At 48.8% G+C, this 18,402-nt stretch overlaps 1 protein-coding gene across 1 annotated transcript in view; it reads left to right on the top strand.

Annotated features, from left to right (window-relative positions):
• ZMAT4 (zinc finger matrin-type 4) overlaps positions 1 to 18,402 on the top strand; it is a 589,057-nt gene that overhangs the window by 203,277 nt on the left and 367,378 nt on the right. The window contains exon 4 of the mRNA XM_089657134.1: positions 1,926 to 2,159. Coding sequence (XP_089513260.1) covers positions 1,926 to 2,159 — 234 coding nt within the window. The remainder of the gene's footprint in view (positions 1 to 1,925; positions 2,160 to 18,402) is intronic.

Raw genomic sequence — 18,402 nt, 5'->3', positions numbered from 1 at the left:
GGAACACCTGAATCACATGATTGGGAGGGGATTGGAGCACCTGAATCACATGATTGGGAGGGGATTGGAACACCTGAATCACATGATTGGGAGGGGATTGGAACACCTGAATCACATGATTGGGAGGGGATTGGAACACCTGAATCACATGATTTGGAGGGGATTGGAACACCTGAATCATATGATATGGAGGGGATTGGAACACCTGAATCACATGATTGGGAGGGGATTGGAGCACCTGAATCACGTGATTGGGAGGGGATTGGAGCACCTGAATCACGTGATTGGGAGGGGATTGGAACACCTGAATCACATGATTGGGAGGGGATTGGAACACCTGAATCACATGATATGGAGGGGACTGGAGCACCTGAATCACATGATATGGAGCTGATTGGAACACCTGAATCCAGTGATTGGGAGGGCGGGGCCAATCATTTTGGCAATATAGTGTAGGTACATTTTAGGACCTAACATCAATGGACTTTGCTGATTTATATAATCAGGTTTGTTTGAGGCTGAAGGGTTACAGGAGCTCAAATAAATCTACAAATACAATAACTCTAGAAAATGCGGAGTGTCCGGGTTAACCTTCTGAGCCTAAATCTGTGATTCTGCTGTAGGGTGCTATATCTTCGAATGTGGAATTCAACTTTGAAAGCTGAAGCCTGGGGAAGTTCCGATGTTACCCCTGCAGAGGCGCTCCCTCTCCACTACGAGGGTCAAATGCTTGGCTTTGTCTTGGGCGAGTCTTTTTTTCAGCAGGAATATGGGGGAAAAACAGTTCCAGTACTTTCAGCACTGAATGTATGTAATGGCCAGGGATGCTGGGGTGTGCTGAAGGGTTTATTGATGCTGGTTGCTGGGGATCTATTGTTACTGGGGGTGACTCATATGTTGCTGGGGGGTACATTGTTGATAGGATGGTTGTACTGTTGAGAGAGGAGTCTAATATTGTTGACCGCTGGAGATCTATTTTTGCTGGGGATCTATTGTTTCTTGGGGGGAGCCAATGGTTGCTGGGGGGAATCTGTTGTTGCTAGGGGGGAATTTATTGTTGCTGGGGGGAATGTATGGTTGTTGGGGGGATCTATTGTTGCAGGGGATTCTATTGTCACCGCTGGCTGCAGACGATCCATTTTACTTCTTTTCTTGTTACAGTAACAAATTCCATACAAATGACATACTACCACAAAATGATACTGTTCTGCTTTCTATAAAAGGGCAGTACTGGGAGGGGGGTTCAACCAAGGAACAGTGCTCGGAGGCGGGTAGGGGGTGGAGACAAAGGGTGCCTTGGAAAGAGTCATTTCTACCCCATCCTCCGATCCTTCAGAAAACCATGCTCCCCTGCGTCCAGCGGCGGACTGTTCCTGTAGTCCTCACACCGGAACTAGCCTATGGGCACGATGACGTCCGAAACAGTCCATTCACAAGATCACTAGCGTATGGCAGGAAGAAGCGTCAGGGACCGGTCTTGTGCTTCGAGGATCGGTGGATTCAGTAAGTATATCTTCACTGTTAACACACCTGGACAAAACCGAGCAGTTGGCCCATGCAGTGCGGGCACAGCTCCACTGCATGGTTCAAAAAAATTTTGCCCGGATTTTTGCTTTAAGAACGGCTGATCTAGACCCTAGAAGGAGGAAAGACTCTGTCAATTGTGACAGTGATGACATGAAAGATTTGATCCAATCAGGGGCGGACTGACAACTCTTGGGGCCCCTGTGTCCTTGCCCAAACTCAAACAAGCCTATGAAAAAGTTACCAGTGGCATCTCATGGGGCCCCATACTGACCCGAGTTTCCAAATGGTCAGTCCACCCTTGCATCCAATTAATTATCTTCCATGTATCTTTTTTTACTTTCAATCTGTACTAGTTGTAGTATAAAATACAATAAGTCATCTTGTTTTGATTCCTTCAGAACCCGCGCAGGAGAACCCTGAGCAAGCTGAAATTCCCCTCCAAGAAGAAGACACTTTGTGGAGCTTCAACATTGGAAGCGAATCGCGGAAATTCTGTGACCTGTGTCGAGCTTGGTTCAACAACCCGATGATGGCCCAGCAGCACTACGAAGGCAAAAAGCACAAGAAGAACGCAGCCCGGGCGAGGCTGCTACAGCGGCTCGGGGAGACGTTGGACTCAGAGGCTCTGGAAGGTCAGTCTTGATGTAAAGGCTTTTCTTTCCATTGGTATCTTTGCGGTCAGTCTAGCAGGGTAAAAAGTTTTCAAGGAAGATGTTGTTGACTTTTAAAGCGATTGTCTTGTGCCCCATGAAAAAGTACAATACAGTAAGTTTCTCCTGTGTTCCAAGCAAATAGAAATCTGTCAATCCTCCAAACCCCCTGAAACTTCTCTGTCCAGGTAGCCGACTCAGGAAAAAAACATCCTATGTACAGGAGAAGTTGACGCGTTTCAGCCCTGGTGGGCCTTAGTCATAACCACTTATTTTTTTTTCTCCTGATGGGCCTACGCTACAGAAGATTTTTAGGAGCATCACATACCGTGTGGCCGGCCTTTTTGTTGGATGTTGGAGTAGATTTTGTGCCGCTGTGCGCTGAGCACTGGTGTGCTACGCTTATTCATGATATATTTGGAAGGGTAGCAGCATCACGTCATTGCTGTATGGAAGCCAGCCGGCTCAGGGGCCCTAGCTCACTCCAGATGTCTCATCTAATCATATAAAGGATCCACACACATGTAGAGGTCACAGACTAGTGAAAGTTTTATTCAGTTCCCAGAAACAAGAACAAGCGTGCTGCCGTTCCCACTTAAAAAATGCCCAGCTCTGAAAAGCTCCACCCCCTACAGGCCCAATCATAGATTTTATAAAAGTCCTATAACTGCAAATTCTCAACAAAATAAAAAGAAGGGATTTGTCAGGGCAGGGGCCGAGGAACGGACAGGCAGGCCTAACAATGTAACTCACTGGCTGACGACAACCACCACCCACAGACCGAAGTCCTTCAGGGCGCGGAGTCTAAGTCCCAGGCTGCCCTTCACCAGGGCCCCTGATGGTGGGGATGGACTTGACGCAGCCAGGAACCAGGTCGCGGCCCCCGAGACACCTCAGCTGCGGTAATGGCCGCCGCCAATGGCGTGTAGCTGGTGGAAGAGACAAAAGAGTAGTCAGACAAGCCGGGTCAACAGCAACAGGACAAAACAGTACAGGACAGCAGACGAGAATCACAGGTCACGAGCCGGGTTCAGCAACAGAGGGTCAGATCAAAGGAGAATACAAAGAATAGTCGAGTCACAAGCCGAATCAGATACCAGGAGAGTCACGAGAGTCAGAACAGAGTAATAGCGACACAAAGACACAAGTGCAAAGAGCATGTGCGGGCCACAGGCTTATATGTCATCAGCCACACCCCTCTGGGGGATGGACCACAGAGACCTGAAGGCATAAAAGGATTCCCACCATGCACAGCAGAATCCAAGATGGATGCCAGCACATGGAGTAACATAACCTCAGGGAAAAGGTAGGACCTTGACAGGATTGGCTCCATAAGGATGAAGCACATCGGAGGTTAGCAGTCTAGAGGTGGGAATGACCTTGAGGAACCCTTATTAATGGCAGCATGCTTGTGCTTGTTCCTGGGGTCTGAATAAAGCATGGTGTTGTTCCTGCCTCCAAAATGGCCAACTCTGACAAGCTCCGCCCCTACAGGCCCAATCAGAGATTTTATAAAAGCTCTATAACTGCAAATTCTCAACAAAATAAAAAGAAGGGATTGGCTCCATAAGGATGAAGCACATCGGAGATGAGCAGTCTGGAGGTGGGAATGACCTTGAGGAACCCTTATTAATGGCAGCATGCCTGTGCTTGTTCCTGGTGTCTGAAGAAAACATGCTGTTGTTCCTGCCTCCAGAATGGCCAACTCTGACAAGCTCCGCCCCTACAGGCCCAATCAGAGATTTTATAAAAGTCCTATAACTGCAAATTCTCAACAAAATAAAAAGAAGGGATTGGGTCCATAAGGTTGAAGCACATCGGAGGTGAGCAGTCTGGAGGTGGGAATGACCTTGAGGAACCCTTATTAATGGCAGCATGCCTGTGCTTGTTCCTGGGGTCTGAGTAAAGCATGGTGTTGTTCCTGCCTCCAGAATGGCCAACTCTGACAAGCTCCGCCCCTACAGGCCCAATCAGAGATTTTATAAAAGTCCTATAACTGCAACATCTCAACAAAATAAACAGAAGGGATTGGGTCCATAGGGGTGAAGTATTTTGTAGGTGGGAACGTCAGCATGCTTGTTCTCATTCCTGGGGTCTAAATAAAGCATGCTGTTATTCCTGCCACCAGCATGGCCAACTCTTATAAAATCTCTGATTGGGCCTGTAGGGGTGGAGCTTGTCAAAGTCTTATAACCTCAAAGTCCCAACAAAATAAAAAGAATAGATTGGGTCCATAGAGGTGAAGCACATCGGAGGTGAGCAGTTTGGAGGTGGGAGTGACCTTGAGGAACCCTTATTAATGGCAGCATGCCTGCGCTTGTTCCTGGGGTCTGAATAAAGCATGGTTTTGTTCCTGCCTCCAGACTGGCCAACTCTAACAAGCTCCGCCCCTACAGGCCCAATCAGAGATTTTATAAAAGTCCTATAACCTCCAAGTCCCAACAAAAATAAAAGCATCATTTGGGTGAAGCACATCGGAGGTGAGCAGTCTAGAGGTGGGAGTGACCTTGAGGAACCCTTATTAATGGCAGCATGCCTGCGCTTGTTCCTGGGGTCTGAATAAAGCATGGTTTTGTTCCTGCCTCCAGACGGGACAACTCTAACAAGCTCCGCCCCTACAGGCCCAATCAGAGATTTTATAAAAGTCCTATAACCTCCAAGTCCCAACAAAAATAAAAGCATCATTTGGGTGAAGCACATCGGAGGTGAGCAGTTTAGAGGTGGGAGTGACCTTGAGGAACCATTATTAATGGCAGCATGCCTGTGCTTGTTCCTGGGGTCTGAAGAAAGCATGGTGTTGTTCCTGCCTCCAGAATGGCCAACTCTGACAAGCTCCGCCCCTACAGTCCCAATTATAGATTTTAATAAAAGTCCTATAACTGAAAAATCTCAACAAAATAAAACGAAGGGATTTGGTCCATAAGGGAGAAGCACGTTGTATGGTCGGTGGTCTGAGGGTGGGAATGGCACCATGCTTGTTCTTGTTCCTGGGGTCTGAATAAATCTACAATGTGGAAGCTCCCTTGAATTGTTGGACTGTTACTTCTCCAATGGCTATGTGTATGGACCTTCCAGAGTGAAAATGTGTGATTGATGTGACATCAGATCGGGCACCACATCTAAAAATATTAGAGGACTGAAAACATTGTAACATACAGAATGGGACTCAATTAATAAAGTTAAAAAACATATTAAAAGATACTTTATTCCAAAATGTATCGATAAAATACATCACTGCAGGAACAATGAAAAATGCCGCCCAAGGCAAACTCCTTGTTCTCCTCGCAGGAAATGCACCCCTGAGCTGTGGAGTCATGTAACAAAAATGTACATTGCAGAGCCGCACACCGGCTGAAAGGTCCAGATCCAGCTTTAGTCCAGTACAGATCAGGGGGAGAATCCAGAGTATCAAATGTGTTTTGGGGGTCAAAAAAACCCCTCCTTTATCAGGATTAGAAAACAAAAACTCCATAAGGACCTCTCCAAGGACACCTCAACCTTCCCCAACAGAGATGGAGAGTGGCAGGTCCCGGATCGCAGCGTATACAGTTGCAAGAAAAAGTATGTGAACCCCTTGGGATTACGTGGAGTTTTGCATGAATTGGGCATAAAATGTGCTCTGAACGTCATCTAAGTCACAGCAATAGAAGAACACAGTCTGCTGAACATAATACTACACAAACATTAGATGTTGCCATGGTTTAATTGCACATAACATGTAAACATTCACAGTGCAGGGAGGAAAAAGTATGTGAACCTTTGGACTTAATAACTGGTTGACCCTCCTTTGGCAGCAATAACCTCAACCAAACGTTTCCTGTAGTTGCAGATCAGACCTGCACAACGATCTGGAGTCATTTTGGACCACTCCTCTTCACAAAACTGTTTCAGTGTAGCAATATTCTTGGGATGTCTGGTGTGAATCGCTCTCTTAAGGTCATGCCACAGCATTTCAATGGGGTTGAGGTCAGGACTCTGACTGGGCCACTCCAGAAGGCGTATTCTGTGCTGTTGCAGCCATTGTTTTGTTGAATTACTTGTATGCTTTGGGTCATTGTCCTGTTGCATCACCCATCCTCTGCGGAGCTTCAGTTGGCGGACAGATGGTCGTACGTTTTCCTGCAAAATGTCTTGATAAACTCTGGAATTCATTTTCCCATCAATGACAACAATCCGTCCAGGCCCTGAGGCAGCAAAGCAGCCCCAAACCATGATGCTCCCTCCGCCATGTTTCACAGTGGGGATGAGGTTTTGATGTTGGTGTGCTGGGCCTTTTTTTCCCCACACATAGTGTTGTGTGTTCTTCCCAAACAACTCAATCTTGGTTTCATCTGTCCACAGTATATTCTGCCAGTAGTGCTGTGGAACATCCAGGTGCTCTTTTGCAAACTTCAAACGTGCTGCAATCTTCTTTTTGGACAGCAATGGCTTCCTCCGTGGTGTCCTCCCATGTACTCCATTCTTGTTTAATGTTTTCCTTATTGTAGATGTGTCAACAAAAATGTTAGCATGTGCCAGAGATTTCTGTAGGTCTTTAGCTGACACTCTGGGATTCTTCTTTACCTCATGCAGCATTCTGCGCTGTGCTCTTGCAGTCATTTTTACAGGACGACCACGCCTAGGGAGAGTAGCAACAGTGCTAAACTTTCTCCATTTGTAGACAGTCTGATTTACCGTGGACACATGAACATCAAGGCTCAAGGAGATACTTTTGTAACCCTTTCCAGCTTCATGCAAGTCAACAATTCTTGATGGTAGGTCTTCTGAGAGCTCTTTTCTGCGAGGCATGGTTCACATCAGACAGTGCTTCTTGAAACCAGTAAACCCAAAACAGGTGTCAGCAACACATCCAATATCATCACACTGATTGGAGTCAAGCTTGGCTCACTCCTGCCTCCAATTAGCTCTGGGAGAAGTCATTAAGCTAGGGCCTCACATACTTTTTCCTCCCTGCACTGTGAATGTTTACATGTTATGTGCAATTAAACCATGGCAACATCTAATGTTTGTGTAGTATTATGTTCAGCAGACTGTGTTCTTCTATTGTTGTGACTTAGATGACGTTCAGAGCACATTTTATGCCCAATTCATGCAAAACTCCACGTAATCCCAAGGGGTTCACATACTTTTTCTTGCAACTGTAGATCAATGGAAACAGGCGGCCCGTCCTCCACCATCCACTACGTAGAAATGCTGAGAAGGGAGAATAAAGGGAATAAAAATGAATGTTTTCTGGTTTTTCATTTTAGTTTTTTTTTTGTTTTTTTTGGCAGAGGGTCGTATACAGTCGAGCACTCAGGCACTGGCCGAGGGCCCGGGGTCAGTAGGGGGCCCCATGAGATGCCCCTGCTACCTTTTATTGGCTTTTTCATAGGCTTTTTTGGATGTGGGCGATGACACAGGGGCCCCATGATCCCCTATTGCCCGGGGGCCCCATGAGTTGTCAGTCCGCCCCTGGTTGTATACGAGACAACAGATACAGACGTGCTTTGAATTTTGCTACCTATGTAATTCTTGATTGTTTTCTGGAGATTTTGCAGTTGTGGGATTTTGATGAAATCTATGACACCTTCCAGCGCGTTTCTTTTTTTTTTTTATCAATATGGATTTCCCGCGTCTTCCGTTTTATACTTCATATTGTTTGTTTGTCGTAAAGTTGTATCGAATGCAGGGGCGGACTGAGAACTCATGGGGCCCCCGGGCAATAGGGGATCATGGGGCCCCTGTGTCCTTGCCTAAACTCAAAAAAGACTATGAAAAGGGTACCAGGTGCATCTCATGGGGCCCCCTACTGACCCCGGGCCCTCAGGCAGTGCCCGAGTTTCCAAATGGTCAGTCCGCCCCTGTGTGGACTGACAACTCATGGGGCCCCCAGGTAATAGGGGATCATGGGTCCCCTGTGTCCTTGCCCAAACTCAAAAAAGCCTATGAAAAAGGTACCAGGTGCATCTCATGGGGCCCCCTACTGACCCTGGGCCCTCAGGCAGTGCCCGAGTTTCCAAATGGCCAATCCGCCCCTGATCGAATGTGAAATCGGGGCTGTTGGCGGGTAATGCGTCTGTTTATAGTGAATGTAAACGCTCGTCCTCCGTTTCTGTGATTCATAGCCGGGATTTTAAAAGTTGTGCAAACATCAAAGTGTTTAAAAATTTACAGCGGCGTGGAGTGCCGGGGGGTCCCTTGACATGTTGGCGGGATGGAGCGAATGCATCGCAGCCGTACCCCGGGGGGGGCCAGCTTGTTAAAATGTTAAAGAAGCCAACGCACGCCTCGTTCCTCGTGTGTTAGAAGAGATGTTGATTGAGGACAAATTCCTCGCGTTTGGCGGGGCGGAATATTTTATAAACAACATCGATCCGTAAAACGCGTAATACTCCGTCCTCGGGGGTCCCACTATTAGGGGGTCACCAATGAATACATCGACCTGATCCATGAATTGGGGCTGATTTACTAAAGGCAAGTAGACCGTTCGCCTCGCAAAGGGAATATTCCCCGGAGCTCAGTGATGGAGGTGAAGCCGCGATGACTTCCAACAGCCAATCTCATGCCAGCAAAAAGGTATATATATATTTTACTTGCACGTGATTGCGGATTCTGTTCAAAGTCAAATTTCCCCGCATTCACGAAGCTAAAGGAACATTTCTGCACCTCTTTACCTCGTCAGCGTATCTTCAGCGCAATGGCGTAGCGTCACCAGCACCTGGGCGAGGCGAGAGCTGCACCCCCTGACATGGAAACGATGGTGGCAACCCCTTAATCCCTTCTAGCAGAATATATATTACATCATAGGAAAATCTGCCTTGCCTTCCTCTTCCAGCCAGGGGCGGACTGACCTTTTGGAAACTTGGGCACTGCCCGAGGGCCCGGGGTCAGTAGGGGGCCCCATGAGATGCCCCTGGTACCTTTTTCATAGGCTTTTTTTGAGTTTGGACACAGGGGCCCCATGATCCCCTATTGCCCGGGGGCCCCATGAATTGTCAGTCCGCCCCTGCTTCCAGCACAAATCTCTGAAGTCCACCCCAAAATCCCCCCTCCCAGCACAAATCCTCCCCCCGAATCCCTCCCTCCCAGCACAGATCCTCCCTCCAAATCCCTCCCATCCAGCACAAATCGTTTCCACCCCCTCTAGCAATAATTGTCCCTGGTCCAATCCCCTTCACAGCACAGATGCTCCCCCAAATCCCTCCTCCCGGAACAAATACTCCCTCCAAATCCCCGATTCCCAGCACAAATCCTCCCTCCCAGCAAAATTCATTTCCACCCCCTCTAGCAATAATTCTCCCTGCTCTAATTCCCGTCCCAGCACAAATCCTGCCCCCAAATCCCCCCTCCCAGCACAAATATCCCCCCCCCAAAATCCATCCCTCCCAGCACAGATCCTCCCTCCAAATCCCTCCCAGCAGAAATCACTTCCACCCCCTCTAGCAATAATTCTCCTCGCTCAAATCCCCCTCCCAGCACAGATCCTCCCACCAAATCCCTCCCTCCCAGCAGAAATCACTTCTACCCCCTCTAGCAATAATTCTCCCTGCTCCAATCCCCTTCTCAGCACAAATCCTCCCCCCAAATCTCCTCTCCCAGCACAGATCCTCCCCCCCAAACCCCTCCCTCCAAGAGCAGATCCTCCCCCCAAATCCCCCTCCCAGCACATATCCTCCCCCCGAATCCCTCCCTCCCAGCAGAAATCACTTTCACCCCCTCAAGCAATAATTATCCTCACTTCAGTCCCCCTCCCAGCACAAATCCTCCCCCAAATCCCTCCCTCCCAGCACAAATCCTCCCCCAAATCCCTCCCTCCCAGCACAAATCCTCCCCCAAATCCCTCCCTCCCAGCACAAATCCTCCCTCCAAATCCCCCTCCCGGCAGAGATCTTCCCCCCAAATCCCTCCCTCCTAGCAGAAATCACTTCTACCCTCTCTAGCAATAATTCTCCCTGCTCCAATCCCCCTCCCAGCACAAATCCTCCCCCCAAATCCCTCCCTCCCAGAAAAAATAATTTCCACCCCCTCTAGTAATAATTCTCCCTGCTCCAATCCCGCTCCCAGCACAAATCCTCTCCCCAAATCTCCCCTCCGAGCACAGGTCCTACCCCCAAATCCCTCCCTCCCAGCAGAAATCACTTCCACCCTCTCTATCAATAATTAGCCCTGCTCCCAGCACAGATCCTCCCCCCAAATTCCTCCTTCCCAGCAGAAATCACTTCGACCCCCTCTAGCAGTAATTCTCCCTGCTCTGATACCCCTCCCAGCACAAATCCTTCCCCCAAATCCCCCCTCCCAGCACAGGGAGAGCTTGCATGCTCTCCCTGTGCCTGCGTGGGTTTCCCCCACATACTCCAGTTTCCTCCCACACTCTAAAGACTTGCTGGTAGGTTAATTGGATCCTAGTCTGTGTATGTATGAATGTAAGTTAGGGACCTTAGATTGCAACCCCTTGAGGGTTAGGGACTGGTGGGAATGTATATATATATATATATATATGTGATGAGCTGTGTAAATCGATGAAACTATATAAGTACTTGTAATAAATAAATAATTATATTGATGGCAATTTTTGACATTGATTTCTTTTTTTTTTCAATATTGATTTGGCAATCATTTTGACATGTTGTTCCTTTTTTTTTGCCGCTTTCTCATTTCTCTCCATCCGGTATGATGATGAGGACTATGAGACGAGCGCAGGACTTGATATTTCGTGTAGCGAGCTGTCAGGGGTGATATCCATAATCCTTAACAGTAGAAAAAGAGCGGCCATTAGTCATCCAATATAAATATGTTACATTTGAAGAGGCAGCATCATCTGACTGCATCCGAGGATTACAATACAGCTCCTCGGTGACAGATGACAGCGAGGAGATTCTTCCATTCATTAGTCAGCTGCACTGCTTTCCCCCACGTCTTGTATTTTCTGATGGACGTCGCTGTGATTTCATGGCATTGATTATATAGGGCAACAGGATGCCGTACATTCATTAAATACATACACCCAGCCACGCCTCCGGTGTGATGAGGGAACCTCTGATGCAGGGGCGGACTGACAACTCATGGGGCCCCCGGGAAGTAGAGGATCATGGGGCCCCTGTGTCCTCACCCACACTCAAACCACACCTAAAAAGACCTATGAAAGGTACCAGGTGCATCTCATGGGGCCCCCTACTGATCCCGGGCCCTCGGGCAGTGCCTGACTGCTCGAATGGTCAGTCCGCCCCTGCTCAGATGTGACCTCTGAAGTGAAGGGGGACCTCTGATGTGACGGGAGGACCTCTGATGTGATGAGGGGACCCCAGATGTGACGGGAGGACCTTTGATATGATGAGGGAACCTCTGATGTGAAGCGGGACTTCTGATGTGATGGGGGGGATGGGGCGTCTCATATGACGAGAGGACCTCTGAAGTGAAGGGGGACCTCAGATGTGATGGGAGGACCTCTGATGTGATAGGGGGGACCGCTGATGTGATGGGGTGCACTGATATGATGAGGGAACCTTTGACATGAAGGGGATCTCTGATGTGATAGGGGAGACCTCTGATGTGATGGGGGTGGGGGAATCTCTGATGTGATAGGGGGGGCCTCTGATGTGATGGGGGTGGGGGAATCTCTGATGTGATAGGGGGGGCCTCTGATGTGATGGGGGTGGGGGAATCTCTGATGTGATAGTGGGGACCTCTGATGTGATGGGGTGGGGGGATCTCTGATGTGATAGGGGGGACCTCTGATGTGATAGGGGTGGGGGAATCTCTGATGTGATGGGGGGATCTCTGATGTGATAGGGGGATTCTGATGTGATGGGGGTACCTCTGAAGTGACGAGTGACCTCTGATGTGATGGGGTGCACTGATATGATGAGGGAACCTTTGACATGAAGGGGATCTCTGATGTGATAGTGGGGATCTCTGATGTGAAGGGGAACCTCCGATGTGATGGGGGTACCTCTGATGTGATGGGGGACCTCTGATGTGATGGGGGGATTCTGATATGATGGGGGGATTCTGATATGATGGGGGACCTCTGATGTGATGGGGTGCACTGTTATGAGGAGGGAACCTTTAACATGTGATGGGGGGGGAATCTCTGATGTGAAGGGGGACTTCTAATATGCAGCTCATTGGCAGTTGTATGTGCAGGTTTCCCATTGATAAGTAACATTTACATTTCTCTTACATTTTAGCTCCCGTAATCAGGGGCGGACTGACAACTCATGGGGCCCCCGGGCAATAGGGGATCATGGGGCCCCTGTGTACCAGGGGCATTTCATGGGGCCCCCTACTGACCCCAGGGGCCCTCGGGCAGTGCCGAGTGCTCGAATGGTCAGTCCGCCCTGCACCCAGCCAATAGATCACCCAGATTTTGCAACATTCAGCTTTTAAAAGTTCTACCAAAATTTTTTTAAAAATGGATTTTTCCAACAAATCTTTGATGTGCGAATATTTCTACAGGTCAGCTATGAGCTGATTTAATAAAATGTGGGACTGGATTTGACGAGGACATTCTAGGATGGGCACAATAATCTTCATATTAATCCAGGCTTTTTCAGCGGGAACGTGGGGGCACCTCCAGCACTCAATGTATGTAAAGGCAAGGGGTGTGGACTGACAACTCATGGGGCCCCCGGGTAAAAAGGGATCATGGGGCCCCTGTGTCCTTGCCCACACTCAAACCACACCCAAAAAAGCCTATGAAAGGTACCAGAGGCATCTCATAGGGCCCCCTACTGACCCTGGTGTGGAGTGTGCTGGAGGGTCTATTGATGCTGGCAGCTGGGGGATCTATTGTCGTTGGTGGGGATTTGTTTTTGTGTGAGGGTCTATTGCTGCTGCTGGAGGTCTTATGTTGCTGGTAGGGATCTACTATCGAGAGAGAGGTTGCTGGCTGCGGGGAGATCTGTTGTTGCTGCTGGGGGGTTTATGCTGCTGGTAAGGATCTACTGTAGAGAGAGAGAGAGAGGTTGCTGGCTGCGGGGAGATCTGTAGTTGCTGCTGGGGGGTTTATGTTGCTGGTAGGGATCTACTGTCAAGAGAGAGGTTTCTGGCTGTGGGGAGATCTGTTGTTGCTGCTGGGGGGGTCTTATGTTGATGGTAGGGATCCACTGTCGAGAGAGAGAGAGGTTGCTGGCTGCGGGGAGATCTGTTGTTGCTGCTGGGGGTCTTATGTTGCTGGTAGGGGTCTACTGTCGAGAGAGAGGTTGCTGGCTGCGGGGAGATCTGTTGTTGCTGCTGGGGGTTATGTTGCTGGTAGGGATCTACTATCGAGAGAGAGGTTGCTGGCTGCAGGGAGATCTGTTGTTGCTGCTGTGGGGTTATTATGTTGCTGGTAGGGATCTACTATCGAGAGAGAGGTTGCTGACTGCGGGGAGATCTGTTGTTGCTGCTGGGGGTCTTATGTTGTTTGTAGGGGTCTACTGTCGAGAGAGAGGTTGCTGGCTGCGGGGAGACCTGTTGTTGCTGCTGGGGGGGGGTTTATGTTGCTGGTAAGGATCTACTGTCGAGAGAGAGGTTGCTGGCTGCGGGGAGATCTGTTGTTGCTGCTGGGGGTCTTATGTTGTTTGTAGGGGTCTACTGTCGAGAGAGAGGTTGCTGGCTGCGGGGAGACCTGTTGTTGCTGCTGGGGGGGGTTTATGTTGCTGGTAAGGATCTACTGTCGAGAGAGAGGTTGCTGGCTGTGGAGAGATCTGTTGTTGCTGCTGGGGGGTCTTATGTTGATGGTAGGGATCTACTGTCGAGAGAGAGAGAGGTTTCTGGCTGTGGGGATATCTGTTGTTGCTGCTGGGGGTCTTATGTTGCTGGTAGGTATCTACTGTCGAGAGAGAGGTTCCTGGCTGCGGGGAGATCTGTTTTTGCTGCTGGGGGGTCTAATGTTCCTAGGGGTGGTATTGTGTTGTGGGTGGTCCATTGTTGCTGTGTGGTGGGTCTATTGTTGGAACAATTAGATTAGTATCTCTGCCGTTTTTTACATCTATGATGATACAAATGTATATCTTCTATGGCCAGCCAAACACAGTCATACTGGGGATCCTATCATGTCATTTCATATTCTGATTCCGATGCTGTATTATGACTGTGTTGGAGGAAAGATGGAAAAATCTCCAAAAGGCATCAAATTACAGATTAGACATTCTTATAATATGTCAACAAAAGTTAGATTTTATTTCCATCATTTACACTTTCAAAATAACAGAAAACAAAAAAATGGCGTCTGCAAAAGTTTGGGCCCCCTGCAGAGTTAATATCTTGTACTGCCCCCTTTGGCAAGTATCACAGCTTGTAAACGCTTTTTGTAGCCAGCCAAGAGTCTTTCAATTCTTCTTTGAGGTATCTTTGTCCATTCTTCCTTACAAAAGTCTTCCAGTTCTTTGAGATTTCTGGGCTGTCTGTCACGCACGGCTCTTTTAAGGTCCATCCATAGATTTTCAATGATGTTGAGGTCAGGAGATTGTGAAGGCCATGGCAAAACCTTCAGTTTACGCCTCTTGATGTAATCCCCCGTGGATTTCCAGGTGTGTTTAGGATCATTATCCATTTGTAGAAGCCATCCTCTCTTTAACTTCAGCTTTTTCACAGATGGCATCAAGTTACCATCCAAAATTTGCTGAAATTTTATTGAATCCATTTTTCCTTCTACTGGTGAGATGTTCCCTGTGTCACTGGCTGCAACACAACCCCAGAGCATGATTGATCCAACCCCATGCTTCACAGTTGGACAGAGGTTCTTTTCATTAAATTCTGTGCCCCTTCTTCTCCAAACGTACCTTTGCTCATTCCGGCCAAAAAGTTCAATTTTAACCTCATCGGTCCACAGAACTTGTTTCCAAAATGCATCAGGCTTGTCTATATGTTCATTTGCAAAGTTCAAACGATGATTTTTGTGGTGAGGACGTAGAAGAGGTTTTCTTCTGATGACTCTTCCATGAAGACCATATTTGTACAAGTATCTCTTTATAGTGGAATAGTGACCACAACTCCAGTGTCTGCCAGATCTTTCTGGAGGGATCGTGCAGTCAAACGTGGGTTTTGAATTGTTTTTCTCACAATCCTGTGAGCTGTTCTGTCTGATATTTTTCTTGGTCTTCCAGATCTTGCTTTAACTTCCACTGTTCCTGATGACTGCCATTTCTTAATTACATTCCGAACAGAGGATATTGACATCTGAAAACGCTTTGCTATCTTCTTATAGCCTTCTCCAGCTTTGTGAGCGTCAACTATTTTCAGTTTCAGTTTTCTAGACAACTGCTTAGAACAGTGGTTCTCAACCTTTCTAATGCCGCGACCCCTTAATACAGTTCCTCATGTTGTGGTGACCCCCAACCATAAAATTATTTTCGTTGCTACTTCATAACTGTAATTTTGCAGTGGGAGGAATAGTGCCCCATCGTTGGTGTCAGTGGGAGGAATAGTGCCCCATCGTTGGTGTCAGTAGGGGGAATAGTGCCCCATCGTTGGTGTCAGTGGGGGGAATAGTGCCCCATCGTTGGTGTCAGTGGGGGGAATAGTGCCCCATCGTTGGTGTCAGTGGGGGGAATAGTGCCCCATCGTTGGTGTCAGTGGGGGGAATAGTGCCCCATCGTTGGTGTCAGTGGGGGGAATAGTGCCCCATCGTTGGTGTCAGTGGGGGGAATAGTGCCCCATCGTTGGTGTCAGTGGGGGGAATAGTGCCCCATCGTTGGTGTCAGTGGGGGGAATAGTGCCCCATCGTTGGTGTCAGTGGGGGGAATAGTGCCCCATCGTTGGTGTCAGTGGGGGGAATAGTGCCCCATCGTTGGTGTCAGTGGGAGGAATAGTGCCCCATCGTTGGTGTCATTGGGAGGAATAGTGCCCCATCGTTGGTGTCATTGGGGGGAATAGTGCACCATCGTTGGTGTCATTGGGAGGAATAGTGCCCCATCGTTGGTGTCATTGGGGGGAATAGTGCCCCATCGTTGGTGTCATTGGGAGGAATAGTGCCCCATCGTTGGTGTCATTGGGGGGAATAGTGCACCATCGTTGGTGTCAGTGGGAGGAATAGTGTCCCATCATTGGTGTCAGTGGGAGGAATAGTGTCCCATCATTGGTGTCAGTGGGAGGAATAGTGTCCCATCATTGGTGTCAGTGGGAGGAATAGTGTCCCATCATTGGTGTCAGTGGGGGGAATAGTGCCCCATCATTGGTGTCAGTGGGAGGAATAGTGCCCCATCATTGGTGTCAGTGGGAGGAATAGTGCCCCATCTTTGGGGTCAGGGGGGGAATAGTGCCCCATTGTTGGTGTCAGTGGGAGGAATAGTGCCCCATCATTGGTGTCAGTGGGAGGAATAGTGCCCCATCATTGGTGTCAGTGGGAGGAATAGTGCCCCATCATTGGTGTCAGTGGGGGGAATAGTGCCCCATCATTGGTGTCAGTGGGAGGAATAGTGCCCCATCATTGGTGTCAGTGGGAGGAATAGTGCCCCATCATTGATGTCAGTGTGGTGGAGGGGGAAATAGTGCCCCATCTTTGGGGTCAGGGGGGGGAATAGTGCCCCATCGTTGGTGTCGGTGGGGGGAGGAATAGTGCCCCATTCTTGGTGTCAGTGGGGGGGAGGAATAGTGCCCCATCATTGGTGTCAGTGCGGGGGGGGGGAGGAAATAGTGCCCCATCATTGGTGTCAGTGCGGGGGGGGGGAGGAAATAGTGCCCCATCATTGGTGTCAGTGGGAGAAATAGTGCCCCATCGTTGGTATTAGTGACACAAATGATGGGGCACTATTCCTCCCACTGACACCAATGATACTTACCTTGCTGACCCCTGCTCCAGCCTGGGCTCGCTCTCTCACTTACCTGTCAGCTGTCTTCCTTCTCTGGCCGCTCTCCTCTTCACTTACTCCGGCAGTTCCCTCGATCCTCCTCTCCAAGCTCCACCTCCTCGCCGGTGATTGGCCGCCTGTGTGCCTCTACTGAGCTACAGTTCCGGTGGCCAATCAGCGGCGAGGAGGCGGAGTTGTTGAGGGATCCCGGAGGTGTGGCCAGGTGACAGGGCAGCGTGTCATCCCGCCCACACATCGACTGAGTCAGAGGAGCGGTGTCTCGGTTCCTAAGACCATCGGAAATATGTGTTTTCCGATGGTCTTAGGTGACCCCTGGGAAATGGTCGTTCGACCCCCAAAGGGGTCGCGACCCCCAGGTTGAGAACCGCTGGCTTAGAAGAACCCATGGTGCTGATTGTTGGGGCAAGGTCAGATGAGTCGGGGCATTTAAAACCTTTGAGATTGACATCCCCTGGTCTTCCCAGACGATGATTGAGAACAATCCATGACACTGGCAGGTCTCAGCTTGGCAAAGGGGGCAGTGCATGCTATAAATTCTGCAGGGTGCCCAAACTTTTGCAGACGCCATTTTTTTTGTTTTCTGTTATTTTGAAAGTGTAAATGATGGAAATAAAATCTAACTTTTGTTGACATATTATAAGAATGTCTAATCTGTAATTTGATGCCTTTTGTAGATTTTTCCATCTTTCCTTGGCTTCTTTATGCACATTAATACACATTTTTAGCTGGGGTGCCCAAACTTTCGATCCTCACTGTATATCAGGGGCAGACTGACAACTCATGGGGCCCCCGGGCAATAGGGGATCATGGGGCCCCTGTGTCCTTGCCCACACTCAACCCACACCCAAAAAAGCCTATGAAAGGTACCAGGGGCATCTCATGGGGCCCCTTCTGACCCCGGACCCTTGGGCGGTGCCCGAGTTCCCAAATGGTCAGTCCGCCCCTGATATATATATATATACTGTAGATATGTGTTTCCTTATTAGATTTTGTAATTCAGCCCCCGAGGAAGCGATAGTTGTCGCAAAACATGTTGGGCCATCCTTCTGGCGGCATAATGCCCCTCACCTCCCCACCCCCCCGTAGTGGTGGTTACAGTATGTCCTATCGCTGGTCTTGTTCCTTCGGTATGGTGGGATGTGTGACATTGTCCACAAGGATCTTGTACAATGGAAATTTTAACAAAATGTTTTTCTTTCATGACTCATTGTCATAATAAAGTACAAATGATTTTACTAATAAGTGTATATCTATTCTGTGCCTCTAAAGACCATTTTTCCCTTTGCCTATTTCCTTTTCCCCCTTTTTCAGTCTGGGGTCTATTGCTGCCGAGGGGACCTATTCTTGCTGAGGTGGGGTCCATTGTTGCTAGAGTGGGGTCTTTTGTTGTGTGGGGTATCAATTGTTGCTGGAGAGGGATCTATTGTTGCCGGAGAGGGATCTACTATTGC

This window comes from Staurois parvus, unplaced genomic scaffold (genome assembly GCF_062004578.1).
Source record: "Staurois parvus isolate SC_StPar_1 unplaced genomic scaffold, SC_StPar_1.0 ptg000966l, whole genome shotgun sequence".
Taxonomy (NCBI): Eukaryota; Metazoa; Chordata; class Amphibia; order Anura; family Ranidae; genus Staurois; species Staurois parvus.
This window is presented reverse-complemented; position numbering and strand designations above follow the sequence as displayed.